This window comes from Gracilinanus agilis, chromosome 3 (genome assembly GCF_016433145.1).
Source record: "Gracilinanus agilis isolate LMUSP501 chromosome 3, AgileGrace, whole genome shotgun sequence".
Classification (NCBI taxonomy): Eukaryota; Metazoa; Chordata; class Mammalia; order Didelphimorphia; family Didelphidae; genus Gracilinanus; species Gracilinanus agilis.
In genome coordinates this window covers 315,028,586-315,047,119 of record NC_058132.1, presented here as the reverse complement: position 1 = coordinate 315,047,119, position 18,534 = coordinate 315,028,586, and the positions used below count along the sequence as shown (strand labels likewise).

General features: G+C 34.5%; 1 protein-coding gene across 1 annotated transcript in view; it reads right to left on the bottom strand.

Annotated features, from left to right (window-relative positions):
- CNTNAP5 (contactin associated protein family member 5) overlaps positions 1-18,534 on the bottom strand; it is an 845,810-nt gene that overhangs the window by 400,239 nt on the left and 427,037 nt on the right. Inside the window, exon 8 of the mRNA XM_044669143.1 lies at positions 5,855-6,119. Coding sequence (XP_044525078.1) covers positions 5,855-6,119 — 265 coding nt within the window. The remainder of the gene's footprint in view (positions 1-5,854; positions 6,120-18,534) is intronic.

Below are 18,534 nucleotides of genomic sequence, written 5' to 3'. Positions count from 1 at the left end.
ATATTAATATAATGATCTAAGACACGTACAAAAGTCTTATGATGAAAAAGGTCATCTACCTCAAGGGAAAAGAACTGACTGGCCCTTAATGCACATCAAAGTATAGTGTTTACATTATGTTTCTTTTTTATCTGTTTTCATTTGCAACATGACTAATATAGAAATACATTTTGCATTTCTTTACACATATAACATCAATTGGTGGAAGAGATGGGGGAGAGAATCTGGAATTCAAAATTTAGAAAGTAACAATAAAAATAGCATGTAATTGAGAAATAATTAAACAAAAACATATCGGGGAAAAAGGATATATGTGATGTTTACCTTTATTCTCTATATTTTATAAAGTTCTGTTTTTATATTTGTTAATTCCCTGTCCTTATAAAAGTAAATATTAATAAGGAAAACACATACAATTTGGGGTTTACGAAAAGTGGGTTTCCTTATTTTTGATCTTTGTGACCTTGACCAAATTACTTAGCATTCTGAGTCTTAGTTTACTCATCATCAGCAAAAGGAGTATGGAATAAATAATCTTTTAAATCCCTTTTAGCTCTAAATCCTCAAATATTGTGACCTACTAAATAACAGTTTTGCCTCTTTTGTCAAATGACATACTATAATATGGCTCCCCTTTTGACAAGGCTGCAGTGGCTCCTCATTATCTCTAATATAAAATCCGAATATGTCAACCTTATTGAAGCTATTCTTTCCTGAAATTGTCTCATCTCTTATTTATGGTTTCATTTAGCTCTGATTGGGTCTCTGTCCTAGATTTCATAGAACAGCAGAGTCTTAGAATTTGAAGGTGTTTTGTTCAATTTCCTCTCCATTGAAGAAAATGCTCAGATATTGCCATGAGTACTACGTATTTAAATGCTTCTTGATATCTTTAAGAAGTGAGCCCATAATATCACAACAAAGTGTATTCTTTTACTAATAGATGGAGTGAAGAACGACAAATTTCCCACATACAGCTTGATGTCGGCTTCAAAGATTATAACCATCTTCAAATGTTAGATCCTCTTATCACATTAGGGGTTCTAGTACTATCATTTGTCACCTGTTTGATCTTGTATAACTTGCCTGTCTCATTTTCCTTATTTAAAAAATGAGGGGACTGGATTAAATAGATGAATCTAAGTCCCCTTCTTTCTCTAAGCTTATGATGTTTTGATCCAATTATAAGTAAATAAAACCCTCTAGATATAGGCATATGGCAGATTTCTCTCAGATGAATTTTTAAAAACTAACAGATAAGATTGTAGGAATACATGTTAATGTCATGAACTTCATACAAATCCACATGAATACGTACTAGAAGAAGGGGACAGATGGAAAGAGAAAAGAATAATCACTGCAATGTTGAACAAAAAAAAAAAATAGGGAGAGGGACTTTTGATCATGTTCTTTAACTTCCTGATACTTCATCCACTGTAATACCTAAATTCAGATAACTTTTTTTTTGAGAATGAATTTACTTTGTAACTGTCTTTTTATTTCCAATGCAAAGAGCCTAAAATAGTATAAGGAAAAACATGTACAATATTTGAAAGACTGGAAATAAGAATCAAGTGCTCAGAATTGTGCAATTGCAGATTATCTTAGTTATTTCTTTTTTCTTTTTTTGTGAAAGTTGTGATTTTTGGAGGGAAGATTCAGAGAAAATCGAGGAAAGTCTCAAATCTCCTTTGCATCTTGATTCCTACTTGAATCACATTCATATTTTGATAATGATTTTTACTTCTTGTGAGGCCCATAAATTATTGGGACAACTAATTGCTTATTGAGAGAAAGGACATGCTTCTCTGATATTCCGCATGTAAAGGAGATCAATTAGTTGGCTTCCATTTTTAATTTTCAAAGTGTAAACTATATCCAGAATTGTTGCTCAAATACTTCCTCAAAGTCTCTATCAATAGATGAAAGGAAGAAAGGAAAGAAATAAGCAATAAGTATCCACCATGTATATAAGGCACCAGTAAGTACTTTATAAATTGTACCTATCATTTTATTCTTACAAAAACTCTGGGAAGTAGGTATTACTTGTTATTTCCATTTTACAGTACTGGAAATAGAGCTTACCAAGCTCTCTATATTCAGGTTATCTCTTGAAAGTAAGGAGACACTGGCTCTTTAAATCTGGACAGAAGAATCTGTCCTTCTTGACAAGTAAATCACTATGTCAATAATCTAGGCTATGGGAAACAAATTAAAAAACCTTCAGCAATTTAGAAGAAATGACCAGAAAGTTCATCATCTCCCAAATGGAGGAAAGGCACAATGGAAAGAGTGTACAGCTATATTCCTTGCCAGATGTTAGCAGAAGTGTGTTGCTAATTAAGAAAAAAAAATCATTTTTACTTGAGCACTTTTCATAAGGCAGATAAGAAGGGATGACTGGCTTTTTTTTTTTTTTTTTTAATTCTTGTTGTCAGACACTGGGGGAATATGACAGCCTTTACAAGTTTTTTCTCCCAGTCATAAAACTGCTTTAATGGACAGAGGTTCATTTAATAATACAACTAGCACCTGGATGTTTTGGAGCAAAGTGCCACTAAGTCCTGCATAATATTAAAAGTGCATTTTTTACCTGGGGCCTACAAGACTCTATGTTCAAGAATCTCACCAAACAGAAAGAAACAATTTGTGTAATGGAGCAGAAAATGCTCAAAAGTCCTCAAGGGCCCCTCAAGGGGTCTAACTCAATCTTCTCCCAGTCTCTTATCTCAGAGGCCCCTCAGCGGGTGGGCAGCTTAACTGAACCTTCTCCCTGGTCCTTATCTCACTTCCCTTCTGTCCACTGGCCTGACCCTCCCTGGTTGCTAACAGCACCACATTTTGCTTAATTTATATTTTCAAACACAGCAATCCAATCCTTTAAAATACGCGCCAAGGAAAAGTTCCAGCCAACTTATTTTCCTATATATGTTCTGTGCATACTTATGGGGGGTGTGATTCTCTCTCATGTAAGGAGGACACCCTGGTCAGCCAGTTATTAAAGGTCCCTAAAACTTCTAAACCTTAGTTTTTGGCATTTTTCAGGAAGTGTCCCACTTCATTTGGAGCCTTTTTTTTTTTTTTTTTTACTTTTGTTTGTTAATCCAGGGAGTTTGAGCTCAGACTTGTATAACTCTGAAATTGGTTTCTTGAATTTTCATTGACTGTGATGTTTCTCTTCCTGTCTCTACCTCTTCAAAAATATGCTTTAAGAATCTCTGAAGTATTGCCTTTTGCCGTAGGCCTTTTCTGATCCTTTTCCACTCCAAAAGCTTAAATCTGCTTTGTCTGCATTTTATATACAGCTACATATGTTGATGTTCCCTTCCCTGCTATATTGCAAGCTCCTTACTGGCAAATATAGTTTTGTGTTCACAACTGTATCTCCAGTGCCTAGATAAGTGCCTCATGTGCATTGAAAGAACTTAAATGTTTGATTGGTTTATTGGGGAAAACTTTTCCAATACTCAATTATTTCTGAACCCAACTGAAAACTTGAAAACTTATCATAATACTCTTCCAGGTCATGGAAATTATTCTTATGTCTTACAATTCTCACAGGAAGACCCATTCAAATTCACACTTTTTAGGTAAAGCTCAGAATACTTCCACAGTCTAGCCCAAGGCTAAATGTCACATCCAAACGGATAATAATCTGGTCATTTGCTTTCTAACTTCAAAATTTTTCCTTCAATGAGACAATACTTTCACTATTTCCCCAAATCTACCAAATTATTTCAGGACTCCCCGCTTTGGCCTTACTTTTCCCCTCTTGCAGAATGTCCTACTTTATTTTTACAAATCTAAATCTTATCTTTGTCTCAAGATTTATTCTCCTCCCTGTGGTCTTTTTAGGGCACTACTATAATGATTTTCATTTCCTCTGAATTCTGTTTGTTCCCATTTTCCATATGACTCTTTTTGAGAAAATCAAAAAATGGAAGCTTCTAGAAGAAAGGAGTCATATATTATATTTTGTTTATATCTCTCTTGGAAAATAGTCATGTCAATATTTTAAAAGTTTTAGGGATTCACAATTTCACCTTCATCAGCATTCATTTCATCAATGCATTTGACAATCTAAGTTTTTGTAGATTATATTCAAGAATGATTTTGGGCCCAAGAGACAAGAGGTGCTAGGTTTAAATCTGGCCTCAGACATTTCATATCTGTGTGACCTGTGCAAGTCACTTAATACCCATTGCCTAACCCTTAACACTCTTCTGCCTTGGAACCAATACACAGTATTGATTCTAAGACAGAAGGTAAGAGTTTTTCAAAAAAGAATCATTTTGGCTCAAAATGATTAGTATGGAAATATATTTTTCATGACTGCATATGTGTAAAACTTACACAAAATTGGTTATCTTCTGGGGGAAGGAGAGAATTTGGAACTCAAAATTTTAGAAAACATGTAAAAATACTTTTATATATAATAGGGAAAATAAAGTATCATTAAAAAATTATTGTGGCTGAAAAATTCATCATCCTTTTGTGAATTGGGAAAAATTACTCCTTTTGTTAATCTTGTTCCAAAAAATAAATATACAGTCCTTCAGTTGTCAAATATTCAAAGCCTCTCTACCTCGGTATGACCTGCCAAACCACTGTTAGCATTGACTTCAAGGATCCTTTGTCACTTTTACAACAGAATGAAGTATCAAAGGGGTACTTCAGTGGATGAACATTATAGGTCATTCAATTAAAGCATGTTGAATAAAAGGAAATTTTGCTTTATTGAGATCTGTTTGGTTAGTTAGCCCTCAGCATTATTTGACTTTGTTTCTCAATTTATTCCTGCTGGATAAAAATAAATATTATTTAAATTTTTCTTCTGGAAATGCTGAGACACAATAACCAAGATCACATCATCAGAGATGAAACTTAAATTAAAAAGCAGATCTCTTTATTCTCTGTTCATGTGCAGAGAGATACTATTTTCAGTACATTTAACCTCTTCCTCCATAATATAAGAGAACACCATAAACTTTATTTAAAGGAAGCACAATTCAAGGTTAAATCTATACATCAGAAAAATTGAAACCCTCCCCACCTGGAGTCATCACTAACTACCAGTAAACTTTGTACAAACATGAGCAAAAGATTGAATGTTGTAATTATGAAGCTAATAAAAAGAGCAGTTAAGATTACGGTCACATTTCTTGGAACTAACCTATAATCACCTTGAGTAGATTATTGTCCATCTCTGTTTCTATTGAACAATCCCTAAAATGGGTCTTAATATGCATGTAAGGGATGATGAGAAGGAGAAAAAATAAATGCTAATTGAAAAATAAGTAATTAAAAAATAACACATCAAGCCCAAAGAGCAAAGTGAAAAGCTGTTAAAGATAATAAAAAAAAATTTTAAAGAGTGTTTTTGGACCATGGATTTATGGATCTCTGATAAAAAGTCACAATAAAACATTTTCTTTAGATTTGTTCAAATTTATAGTTGACTTACTAGCTATTCATCATCATCATCATCCTCATAATTTGCTTCACCTTTTATTCTACAGTTTCCTTCTTTCCTTTCCTTTTTTTTTATTTGTACCATGTTGTGCTGTCATGTCATACAGTATGAGCCTGGACATATTAAACAACCAGCAATTACTAAAAGAATTAATTAAAAATATAATAGTAAAGTACCTGAATAATGTATGAATGATTGATTGGTTGTCATTCCTAAAAGCTAAAATTCAGATTAAAAAAGACCTAAAAAAGAGATAGCAATTATTTGTTTCTGTGATTGGTGGCTCTCCTTTTGAATTCATATCAGACCTTTTCGCTAAATATCCTAAGATTAGTTTGATGATTAAGAAACAAATTTGACTAGGACATGAGGATAAGATACCTGTGGGGATTTCCATGGAGCGTTCTGTCATTTTCTGGATAACGAGCCTCAGCAACCCATCCTCTAGGTAGAGCAGCAGGATTCCAGAATCCTCTGACAGCGCTGTTGACAGGAGCAGACCATCTCTGTTCCAAGTTCGAAACTGGAAACTCACCGAGAGCCCATCAATTTGGGGGGTGCCGGGCAGTAACAAATAACTGCTGCTGGAGTTGACAAACGTGATGGGAACGATTTGTGGTTCTGAGCAGGAAAAAGTGACATTGCCCTGGAAAACAATAAAAAGCAAACACATAAAAGCCATTTTTTATTCTACAATCTGACAGCTGATATAAACAACCACCAGAAGCTGACCTTAATTTCAGGATCACTCAACATTCAGCTTTGAGTTATTAAAAGAAAATATGTCAAGTAGGCTCATAGACACAAGCTAGGTGGTTGTAGGTTCTTATTTGGAGAGTCACAATGCCATCTGACACCCTGGGATAGTTCAAATGGGAAGCTTGAGAGAGCTTTATAATTTTTTCTAAGGAACTGAATAAAGAAGGCACTTGGTAGATAAAAAACATCCCAAACAGAAATCAGCAGATCATATGCTAAAAGACCATATTGTGTCTACATGATGACTAAATGACAGATAAGCCCAGTAAGTGTAAATATGTATATGTGTGTGTGTGTGTGTGTGTGTATATATATATATATATACATATATGTATATATATATAGTTCCATGTTCGTTCATTTAATGCCAAATTTTAATCAATCCATAGTCAATCAATAAACATTTATTAAATAACTGCTATGTGCCAGGTACTGTGCTAAGTATTGAAAATACAAATAAGAAATATAGTCCCTGATGTTAAGGAACTTAACTGAGGAAGACAATCCACAAAATGAAGCTGAAAAGGGGAAAGGAGAAAGGTACTCAATAAGGGTGTGTGGCAGAAAAGTCAATAGGAAAGTAAGTGGATGGAAAATGAAGAGATGGCTGGTCTAAGTGGCATGGGACTCTGGGTTTCGTTTTGTACACACCAAATTATAGAAATGCTTCAGACCAAACTGTAAGCAGGAAAATCCCTTTCCTTCCTTGCATTCTTGTTAATGTTGGGGAAAAGGTGACCCTGAAGATCAAAAACTCACAATAAGAAAGTCCCCTGAGAAAAATATTTGCCTTGGATTTTCCCATAGATTTTGAGATGGACACAGATATACATATTCTGGTTATGCCCTATATTGTCAGTTGTAATCTAGGACATTGACTTGTCCCCTAAGCTATACCAAGCCAAACTCTATGTCTTCAGTACATAAAACAGAGTTCTGAGCCTGATCAGGTGACCAACACCCCACTTCTGCTTGAATTCACAACCTTCTCTGGTGTGAAGATGGGATTAACTCTCCCCTGCCCATTTTTAGATTTAATCACCAGAAACATATATACACCACTTATCCTTAAGTGGGGGGTGATCTGTGACTCAACTCTCTGATAGTGGGTGACAAATCAAAGTTGACTGACTGCTCCCTGGGCAGTCCTAAGCAAAACTTTAGTTGTAATTGGTCCACGTAAAGAGGAAGGAAGGCACAGGAAGTGAGGAAAGGAATGGTCTATAAAAGTGGAAAGAACCTCCTTTGAGTAGGTCTTTTGCCTTCAACTTGACCCTGGAGGAATTCCAGCTGAGGACCTCGGACTGCCTTTCTATTTTCCCTTAGAACTACCAAGTGGGTGAGTGAAAAAGGATGACTCCTTTCCCTGGCTTGTTCTGGAGGTACTAGCCTCCGAGAGGCCTCTCCTCTTGGAGAAGGCCTTGTGGCTAAAACCCTTATTTAATTTACCTCTGGGCCTCCTTTGCTGGACCCTCTTGAGCCCTGCCTATTTTGGAGAGGCTAGAGTAAATATCTACTCTCTGATTGTCTTACTTTCACTCTTTCTCCTTTTGTAAATAAACTACCATAAAAAGTAATTTGAAATTAAGTCATAATTCCTGGCTACCACACTCTTATAAATTTAGTCAAACCCTTTAATTTTTAACCTTTACACTGGTCAGGTAGCACCAATTGCCAATAGGGTATAAAAAGACCCAAAATCCATCCCCTGGGAGAGGCAGAGTCCACACTTGAGCCTGTCTCCCGACTTTTCACCATAACTCCCTAAATTAATAAATTTCTCTTTTTATTTTTAAGCTAAGTTTTGGAGTCTTGCATTCTTGCAAAGGGTATCCATCCTGAACCCCAGGGCTCACCTAAAGCTTCCCACAACATAAGTACCCCTCCTTTATAGGAGGTTCTAAGAAGAGCTCCCTCTACTTCACTCTCCAATCAGAGAAGTCACAGGATCAGAGGGTACTGATAAGGTATGTGCACCAAGGCTGATGTGATCTGGCAAGTTGATGAGATTCCTAGGGGCAAGATGGAAAAGTCCAAAGGAATACAGTCAGGTGGGAATTTGTTCAGAGATCACAGGTTTATGTAATAAGAACTAGTAAGATTAAGAACTAGAAAGGTTAAGTATTTTGATCGAGATCCCATAAGAAGGGGCAAGAACAAAATTGAACTCAAGTCCTTTGACTCCAAAAGTAACTTCTTAGCTGCTCAGGGTTATATAGACAAAACAACTAGGTGGATAATTACATATTCTACTTTACAAGCACACAGTTATGTTGAGAATAGCAGAAAATATCCATGATGACAAAAGAGAGGGAATTAATAAATCTATAGGCAGAGGAATAGTTGTAGATACAGGATCAACATTGCCTTTGCAACATCATCTGCATATTCATTATAATGCCACTCAAGGCCAAAAATACCAAGTCAAAACAAACAAAAACATTATTTAGGTGTCTTGACCTGGTGGATAAATTGCAAAACTTATAGGCAAGAAGGCAAGTCAAAACTTGTCTCAATTTCCTTATCTGTAAAATGGTGATGATAAAAATTCATGTTACCTTCTTCAGGATTATTGTGAATTTCAAATGAGAAAATGCCAATAAATTATATTGTAAATATGAAATCATGATAAAAATATCAGTTATTATTGTGATTATCTGCTACATACTTGAAGATAAAATAAAACATGTCACTAAGTACTTGAATATTTTTTACATATATGAAGTGCGTATGAATTTTATTTCAATAAGAACTATATAGAAATCATTAATAGCCTCCATCTTAATACTCTGAGAATGGACAATAAAAAACAGATAATCTGGCTAGGTGGCCCATCAAATAGAAAGCTAGACCTCTACTTTGGAAGACCTGAGTTCACATTCAGATTCAGAAACCAACTTGCTCTGTGATCCTGAGTAACTCACTTAACTTCTTCATGCATCAATTTCCTCATATGTAAAATGAAGGGATCAGAATCAGTGTCTTCTAATGTTGCCAGCTGAAAATCTGATCCTGTGAACTCCACTGGATAAAATGTAATTAATATAAAAAGTTCTCAAAAATGTAACTATCAAAATGAATCCACTTCTATGGGATTATCTACTGGAAAACCTCAAGAAATTTGGTAAACAGATGAATTATACAGATTTCATTGTTCTATAAAAGCAATAAATTTGGATAAGCAAATATGCCAACTTCAAATAAATGGCACAACTACTCACATATTCTATTTTACATTTCCATTAGATATTAAATGCTAATCACCACAACAATACTGTATGTTTATTCAAGTAAATTTAACTCATTATTCTCTCTGAAAGAGCCACAAAGTCATCCCTTAGGTGATACAGTGTACCTTTTAGCCAATACAAAAAGATAGCCCTTGGGAGAAAACAATGGGACAAATATCTCCAGGCAGTCCAGGAATCAAACAGTGGTTATGCAAAGGAAAACAAAGTGATACACAATGTAAAAGCTCCTATGCCTGAAATGGCAGATAAGGAAAATGAATTTTGCTAAAATTTAATTTTCCCCAAAGGACTGACTGAATTGTAGAAAAATAGGTTAGCAGAGTTCTTATAACCTAAAAAAGGTTAGAACACTTTTAAATTTAAATAAATTTATTTAAAAAAATGCTTTTCATCTTTCTAAATCAGCTTTACAGCTACAGTCAATAAAACTTTTATCTTTAAAAAAATATGCATTGCTTCTATTACATATTAACAAATTCCAACTCCTTAGATTCCTGAACACAAATTCTGTACCTTCTTTCTGATGTTTTTATTATCCCAATGTCTAGAAGTTTTGTCTTCAGTGTTCTTTAAATGTCTGTAGTAGTAAACTTTCTTATGTAAATTAATCACTTAGATAAATTCTCAGAAAAATTTAACCCAGAGGAAAACAATGGGGAGGGTGTAAGGATGAGGGGAAAAAAATAACACTCAGTACTTATGGTTTTCTTTGAGTTTAAGATCCTTGTACTATTATAAGCTCCTCAAGGGAAGAAAAGATGTCTTTGGTTTTTGTCTCATTTCCCCTACACTATGGAGTCTAATGTAGTATCCTCATAAGGCCACAGATATAATATGTTGTTCTGAATGAATTGAACTGAATTTTTGGACTTGTACTAGTAAATGGGAAGAAATAGGAGAAAGAAAACTGAGGGAAGAAGTAAAGACTGGAAATGATGAAAGGAAATAAATTTATGAGTATAGGAAATACTCTGGAGCATGTCTAAGAATAGATGACTGCCTCAGGTTCCCATAGTCATGTGAAAGAGGTCTTCCCAACTATGAAGATGGATTATTTTACTTAACTGGTTTTCATTAAAGATTCAAAAAGGGATTTAGGATTATTTTCTTTCTTTCACATTTCGTTTTGTTTGTTTTGAAATATTCCTACTTACCAACTTAATGTTTTAAAGAAAAGAATTGTGAGATGGGTGCAACTAGGTGGCTCAGTGGATTGAGAGTCAGGTCCAGAGATTAGAGGTCTTGGGCTCAGATCTGCCTCAAAAGCTTCCTAGCTGTGTGATCTTGGGCAAGTCACAAGCCCCATTGCCTACCTCTTATCGCTCTTTTGCCTTTTAATCAATATATATTATTCTAAGATAGAAAATAAGGGTTAAAAAAAAGAATTCTGAGAGAAAGAAGTCCAGAAATAGGTATGGTAGGGTGTGAATTTAAAAGAAGTATGCCTGTCAATGATATTTAATTACGAAGCATAATATGATTTTCCTTTATTCTATAGAAAGGAAAATACAACATTAGGAAAAATGTAGGAAAAATACATTAGGAAAAACAGAGATAAAGCTGACCAAAATCTGAGTTTGCAGAGAAAGATATGGTATGAATGTTAATGTGTGTGAGTATTGGGTAGGGAGAGGGGTGGGATTGGAGACAGAGGAGTGAAATAATAGAGGTGAAAAGTAATCAAAGAAAATGTGGGAAGGAAAAGAAAATTTCTATTCCCATAATTTTTAAATTCAGAAGTTCATTTGAGTTAAAGATATCTCCTAATCTTAAACATTTCCATTTGACATACAGACATGGAACTATTTGCCTCCCAGAGGGAATGGAGAACCTGGAGAGAACTGATTTCATTCTCCATTTTTGGATAAACTCAGAAACACCTGGCAAGAGGCTTGAGAGCCTTGCTCAAAAATGTTGAACTCATTTAACATTTAATGGAGGTATAAAGGAGCAAGGCAGGAAGGTAAACAGTACAGAAAGGTAAAAATATGAGCAACAATTCCAAAGGTTTCTTGAATAGAGTCCAGGAGCAAAAGCTCTTCCTCAGGGATAAAAAAGCTTTAAAACTAGAAGAGAGATGAGTCATAAGGATGCCCTTTCCTTTTTTTGTGTTCTGCTACTATGATAAGTTTCTTTGAAGTCCCCCAAGAGACTAATACACAGACATTGGCAAATAAGTACTGCTCAATATTGGACCTACATCAATGTACCATTTCTATTTCATAATCAAAAACTGGCAGATTCAAAGACTTTACAATGAAATCAGTGTTGAAGCATGTCTATATTTTTGAAGTTGGAAATGCTTCAAATTTATTTAAAATAAGTTTTAAGACAGTATTTTATCCCATTTCCAATTTTTCTCTCTTATAAACCCTAATGTATGAGAGCAAACAGGAAAAAAAAAGTATTACATAAAAGAGTTAGGGAAAAATAATATGAATATTGAGGTTAGATCCAATGTTTAGTCCTGGGATGACATATCCTATGCACACAATGAACAGGAATCCTATTAATTTGGCCTAAAAGAAACTTCTTCAACTGAAGGAAGTAGATACATATATTTCTCCCTTGGAACCAAAATAATCCATAGGCATATGTTGTTCAATTCGGTCATGATTTGCTGAGAAAAAGGTATATTCTTTTATATTCTCATTTGACTTTTTCTAGAGGTCTATCGTGTTTTTTTAACCCTTATCTTCTGTCTTAGAATGAATACTGTGTATGGTTCCAAGGCAGAAAAGTGGTAAAGGCTAGGCATTTGGAGTTAAGTCCCTTGCCTAGGATCACATAGTGTTGTGAGGAAGATTAGATTAGTTAGTTAATTAAGTATTAAGGTTGACCTAGCCTGAAGGAGCAGGAGCTGGGAATTCTAAGATGGAATGAAGGAGCAGGAAAAAGTGACTTGGACTCTGAGAGGGACTCCATTAGGGGTTAGCACAAATTGTGGTTAGCCCCGGGAGACCTCAGAGTAAAGGACACCCCCTGCATCCTGTTTTTCCCTGGAATCCTGTGTGGTGGTGACATCTAGCAAAGAGGTCAAGATCTTCAGTGCTGTACCAAGGGAAGAGGAGAATCTGTTTGGGATCTGGTGGACAGTGTCTCAAGCAAAAACCTCCCTACTTGGTACCTGAGACCACCTTGGCTCTTGGCATCCAGAGATCATCGGTGGATTGCAGTGAGAATCCCAAAATCACATCAGCCCTTAGCTGTGCTCAAGCCTGGCAGGACCAGGTCTCAAGCAGTCACCCAGAGACTCTATTACAGCTCCTTAGGCCCTGTCTTTTTAGGTCACTAAGTTAGTGTAGAAATAAGTCCTTCCCTTTCCCTGTGGGTTTTGTCATTAGGTTTTAAGGTTTTAGAGTAGACATCCCTATCCCAACTTTTAGTTGTTCATAATTAAAACCAGTTATAACCTGTTACCTTGCCTGTTGGATTCAAAGCCTCTGGCCCAGGGTGACAGTTGATCAACTGTCCCTTTGTCAGTTAGGAACAGCTTGGCTGTTCTGGTCTCCATGTCCAAGTCTAGTCTCTCATAAACCCCAGTGTGTGTACCCACAATCATCTAGTTTTATTATAATACCCCTGGTGTCTCCATTACCTTTACTTATCATTTTCTACAATAGGTAGGAAGTGTCTGAGGTCAAATCTGAACCCAGAACCTCACATCTCTAGGTCTGGTTCTCAATATATTGAGGCACCTAGCTGCCCCTATATTTAACTTTTATGGAATTCTATTCAGCTCCTAAACTTCCTTCCTGTTTATTTTTTGGTTAGATGTATCTGGTTCTGAGAGGTGAAAGTTGAAGTCCTCCAATAGTATAGTTTTACTGTTTTCTCCTATAACTCATTTAATTTCTTCTTTAAATATTTAGATACTATGCTATTTTGTTCATCTATGTTTGGTACTGAAAATTACTTCATTGTCCATAGACAATTTTATCCCACTATTTTTTTTTTACAGGATAAAATTGTCTTATCTTTTTTTAAAATTAGATATTTTTTTACTTTAGCTTTGTCTGAGATTATGATTGCTATTTCTGTTTTTTTGTTGTTTCAGTGAAGCATAATGAATTCTGCTCTAGCCCTTTACCTTTAACTCTAAGTATCTCTATAGTTCTGGTTTTTAAGCCATTTTACTGTCTGCTTCCATTTTCTGGGTGAGTTCATCCTATTCACATTTACAGTTCTGATAATTAATTCCATTCTACTTCCTCTCTCTTTATTTTCCTCTCTCCTTTCATCCTGTCCCTTCTTACAAGTGTGTGTTTGTTTTTTGTTTTTTTTTGACTACTGTCTCCCACTATCCTACTATAACCTTCCCTGGCCCCTTCCCATATCTCCATCTCTTTTTGCTTCCCTTAGGGTAATATAGATTTCTATATCTACTTGAATGTGAACATTCCTCCCTTTTTGAATCAAATCTGATAAGAGTAGGGTTCAAGTGTTGCCTGCCACCTTCCCATATTTGTTTCTATTATAATAGCTCTTTCACGACTCCTTTATGAGAGAAAATTCACTTCATTCTATCACTCTATTCTTTTCCCAGTGAAGTCCTCTTTCTTCTCTCTTTATTATGTTTTTTGAATATCATTTTATCATGATAAATTCACCCATATGCTCTATCTATGTGTATTCCTTCTAATTGCCCTTGTATTGATAAAGTTTGTAAGTATTATAAGTATTACTTTCATATGGGAATATATATAGCTAAATAGTTTAACCTTATTGAATCTCTTATATTTTCTTTCCTGTTTACCTTCATATGTTTCTCTTGAGTCTTAATGTTTGAATGTCAAATTTTAGAAGTAGTTTTGGTCTTTTCATTTGAAATTCTGGAAATTACTCAATTTCATTAAATATACATTTTTCCCTTGAGAGATTATTACTGAATTTTGGTGGGTAGATGACTTTGTATCATATTATTTACTGCTATGTATTATTAGTTAATAGATCAGGTCTATATGCTTCATCCTTTGAAATAGTTTGTTTTCTCCATCAGGGAAGATAACCATCTTAATCACCTTATTTCTTCCACAGGATATTTACTTATTGTCAGAAGATTCTCAAAAAAAAAGTCTGTTAGTTGAGTAAAATGCATTTGCAACAAATTAGCATTTAAAATTAGGAAAAAAAGAAGGTTGTAAAATAAATGAGGTCTTTATCAGAGGTGCCGTGATTTCTCAAAGTAAAATAGAATTTTTATGGATATGCTTGCTATTTCAAAATAATTTACAAAAATAAAAATACTTTATAATCTAGAGATGATATGGCACATTTGATAAAGGAGTAGCCTCAGAGACAAGAAGACTTAGTTCTGAGTCCCTTCTCTGACATATATAAAGAGAATGACTTATGTAAGTCATACAACTTTTTTTTTTTAATCCTTATCTTCTGCCTATTGATTCTAAGACAGAAAAGTGGTAAGGGTTAGGCAATGGGGTTAAGTGACTTGTCCAGGGTCACACAATTAGAAAGTGTCTGAGGCCATATTTGAATCTAGGACCTTCTATCTCTAGGCCTGGCTCTCAGTCCACTGAGCTACCCAACTGCCCCACATACAACTTATTGCCTCCCTGTTTCTCTCTAAGATTCTTAGTTGCAGATCTTATTTTGCAAAGGGAATTTCCTTATTGAGACTTCCCTATAGAAATGAATTCACAGTTCAAGTCCAAAAAAAAAATTCAAGATGATTTAAATTTCAATTTGTTAGACAACAGTGTTAATGGGGCCAAGATCTTCTGCTTAACCCCATGTGAAACAATCAGCTTTTGTTGAATCACCATCTGGATACTAAACCCTATATGCCTTGGTTGATTGACTCAAAAAACGTATTCCATTTAGTGTCTGGGAAGAAGACTGTGGATATATTAGTGCAAGTTACACAGTGAAATACCCTACATCATGTGTTAAAACTTATTATAGGTTAGTTAATCAACTGGTATTTGTTAAATACTTAAATATATTAAAAATTTCCTGCTAAATGTTGAAAACAAAAAGAAAGGAAAACTAAAAAATACAAAAATCATGTTCCCTACACACACACACACACACACACACAAATACACACACACACACACAGAGATAGACAGACAGAGACAAACAGACAGACAGAGACAGAGGCAGAGACAGAGCAACAGAGAGAGAGAGTCCCTGCTTTCAAGGAGTTCATAGTAAAAAAAAAAAAAAAAAGACAAAAAGAAAATAGCTAGTTATATAGAAAAGAATTAAACAGGTTAAAATGAAGATACTGGGGGAAAAATCTTAATATTAAAGCATGGGTTTAAACATTCTCTTGTAGAAAGTGGAATTTTATCTGGGAGTTAGAAGAAGTAAAAGAGGCTGAGAGATATCAATGAATGGGACGAGAATCCCAGGCATGGGTAATAACAAGTAAAAATGCCTGGAGTTTAGAGTGTGAGGAACAGCAAAGAAGACAGTGTTTTAGAATCATAGAATATATGGAGAAGGAAAGTGGGATAAATTCTAAGAAGACTGAAAAGATAGTAGGGTACCAAACTGAGAATGCTTTCATTGATTTTGGCAACAATGGAGCCACCACACTTTGTTGAATGGGGAATGAGAGGGTTAGGGACTGATCTAATAAGAACTATTCTTTAGTAAGATCAATTAGAGTTGAATAGAGGTTAGATGAGTGCAGAGACTTGAAGCAGGGAAACCAGCTAACAGGCTATTTCAATACTCTAGATGTGAAGTGCTGAGGATACAAAGAGGAAAATTCAAGAAATAGAGAAGAGTTATTATAAAGGAGAAATGTATAGGACTTGGAAACAATTCATATGGAAGTGTAGGAGGCAAGAAGGGAGGAGATGACCATTTTTTAAGTGCCTACTCTTTGTGAGGTCTTGAGTTGAGTGCTTTCTAAACATATCTTTTGGTCTTTTTCATAATCTCAGGAGGTAGATGCTATTATCATTCTCATTTAGAGTTGAGGAAACTGAGGCAGACAACATTTATCTGACTTTTTCAGGTTCAAATAGCTATTTAAAGATTTAAACTCAGACCTTAATGACTTCAGGCCCAACACTCTATCAGTTGTGCCATCTATCTCCTAGTAATCTATTTACAGTCCCACCTTTCAGGATGTACCAATTATAAATGTTTATCTGGAAGGTTCTCAGACACTACTGAATCTAAGGTGCATCCCTTTATAAATAAGAATATCTTGACCCAGGGACATTAAGGCTTGCCCAAGTAATCACACAGGTTCTAACCACTAGTGATAGGATTTAAAATTGGAGACTCTGAACCAATGCTCTTTTTTACTTAATACCAAATTGCCTCCCTATAAATTCTAAGAATATACTTTCCTAAAGAATGGTGACCTTAATTTAAAAGGGCTAAATTATCAAGGTTACTTACTATTATAGATATTTTTAAAAATAATATACCAAGGTAAGTACTGAGTAAATACTAAGTGGTGCTAAATGTCAAAACTCAAATTAATTGTAGTTTTGATCTACTTTTAGATGATTTAAAGAAGGCCTTAATCAGTTCAAATTTACCTATACTATGTAGAAAGACAGAGAACCTAGATTTGAATCTTACCTTTAAAGCTTACTTAAATCTGTGTGGCCTTGGGCAATATACTTAAACTCCTAGCCTCAGTTTCCTCCTCTAAACTTACTGGCCTCTGAAGCTTTTTCCATCTCTATATTTCTCTGCATTCTTAAATCTACCATATCCTGTTATATATTGTCTAGAAAGAAAACTCATTGTTAGCAGTAGAAGACAGTTACATTCTTAGCAACATATTTTCTTCATAATGTAAGCAAAATTTTCTGTCATCAAAATGAAAGCCTTATTGAATATAGTCAAAAATTTAAAAAAATTCAAGTATTGACAGTTCTCACTTTATGCAGATTTACATTACACAAATTGAAATTTACTTGCTCTTAATCCCTTGTTTTATTTATTCATTCCTTTTTCATATACCTTCCCATTATTTTTTCCATAATTCATTTATTTGGCTTATCACTATTTCCTTACCTATTCTGCCTTCCCTTTTAAATTTACTCTTTTCTTCCATTATCTTTATCCTATCCAGCTCCCTTTTTGAGTTTAATATGTTTCTTTATCAAAATCTTTGTAGGGATGGGGAAATGGTGAGGGATATTATTGTGGTAGATATTCCTTTATTCTAGGGAAAATCATAGATGAGTAAATAAAGGAAGAGGGAAGGGAAGGGAGAAAAAAAGGGGGAAGGTAAGTCTTAAACCTTTAGAATAGTGTATTATAGCAATCCCCCCAAACCCCTTAATTATGTCAGTTGCCAATCATTGTGTGACCTTAGTATTTTTATCTTTCTTTTTAGTTGCTTATTGGGTATTTTATTTGACCTAGAAGCTCTGTATTTGGGCTAGAATATTAAAAGGAAAGTTGTAATGGATTCTTTTTATTTTTTTTTTTTTACTTTGCCTTCTGATTCTAAGAGTTATAAGTACTTTTTAATTAGAATTTATGGAAATATACAGGATTTTTTTGAGGGGAGGTTAATGTTTTCAAGTCATTTTATCATTCTTAGATTATTTTTCCTTAATCATTTTTCAGGTCAATTGTATTTAATATTGTGAAATTAATATCAAGATATGATATTTAACTTTTTTTTTTTAAATCTTGATTGAAATTATTTAACTGGATTGGCACATTTTTGGATAAATTCTAATGTTCAAGGATTTTTCCACTAAACATTTTAAGGTGTAAATTCTCCTTATCATTCTTGCTTCCCTAGTTATTCTATTTTATATCACTCATTTTATGTTGTCCAAGTACAAATCCTTCGGCTCTAGGAATCTTTTTTCCATCGAGTATTCATTTCCTCAGAATTTATTGTACAAGTTTCTCTCAATCCAGGTTGTTTCATCATTTTGTTCAGTTTTCCTTGATTTACTTATCTAAAAAATCTCAGTGTCTAGGTTGAAAGGCCTGTGATTGAGTCCTTTGCTTGACACATGAATGGTGTAGTCCTGGGTTTGTCCACCAAAACAAGATCCAGCATTAAAGATATGGTGTGCTAGTGATTAATTTAAAAAG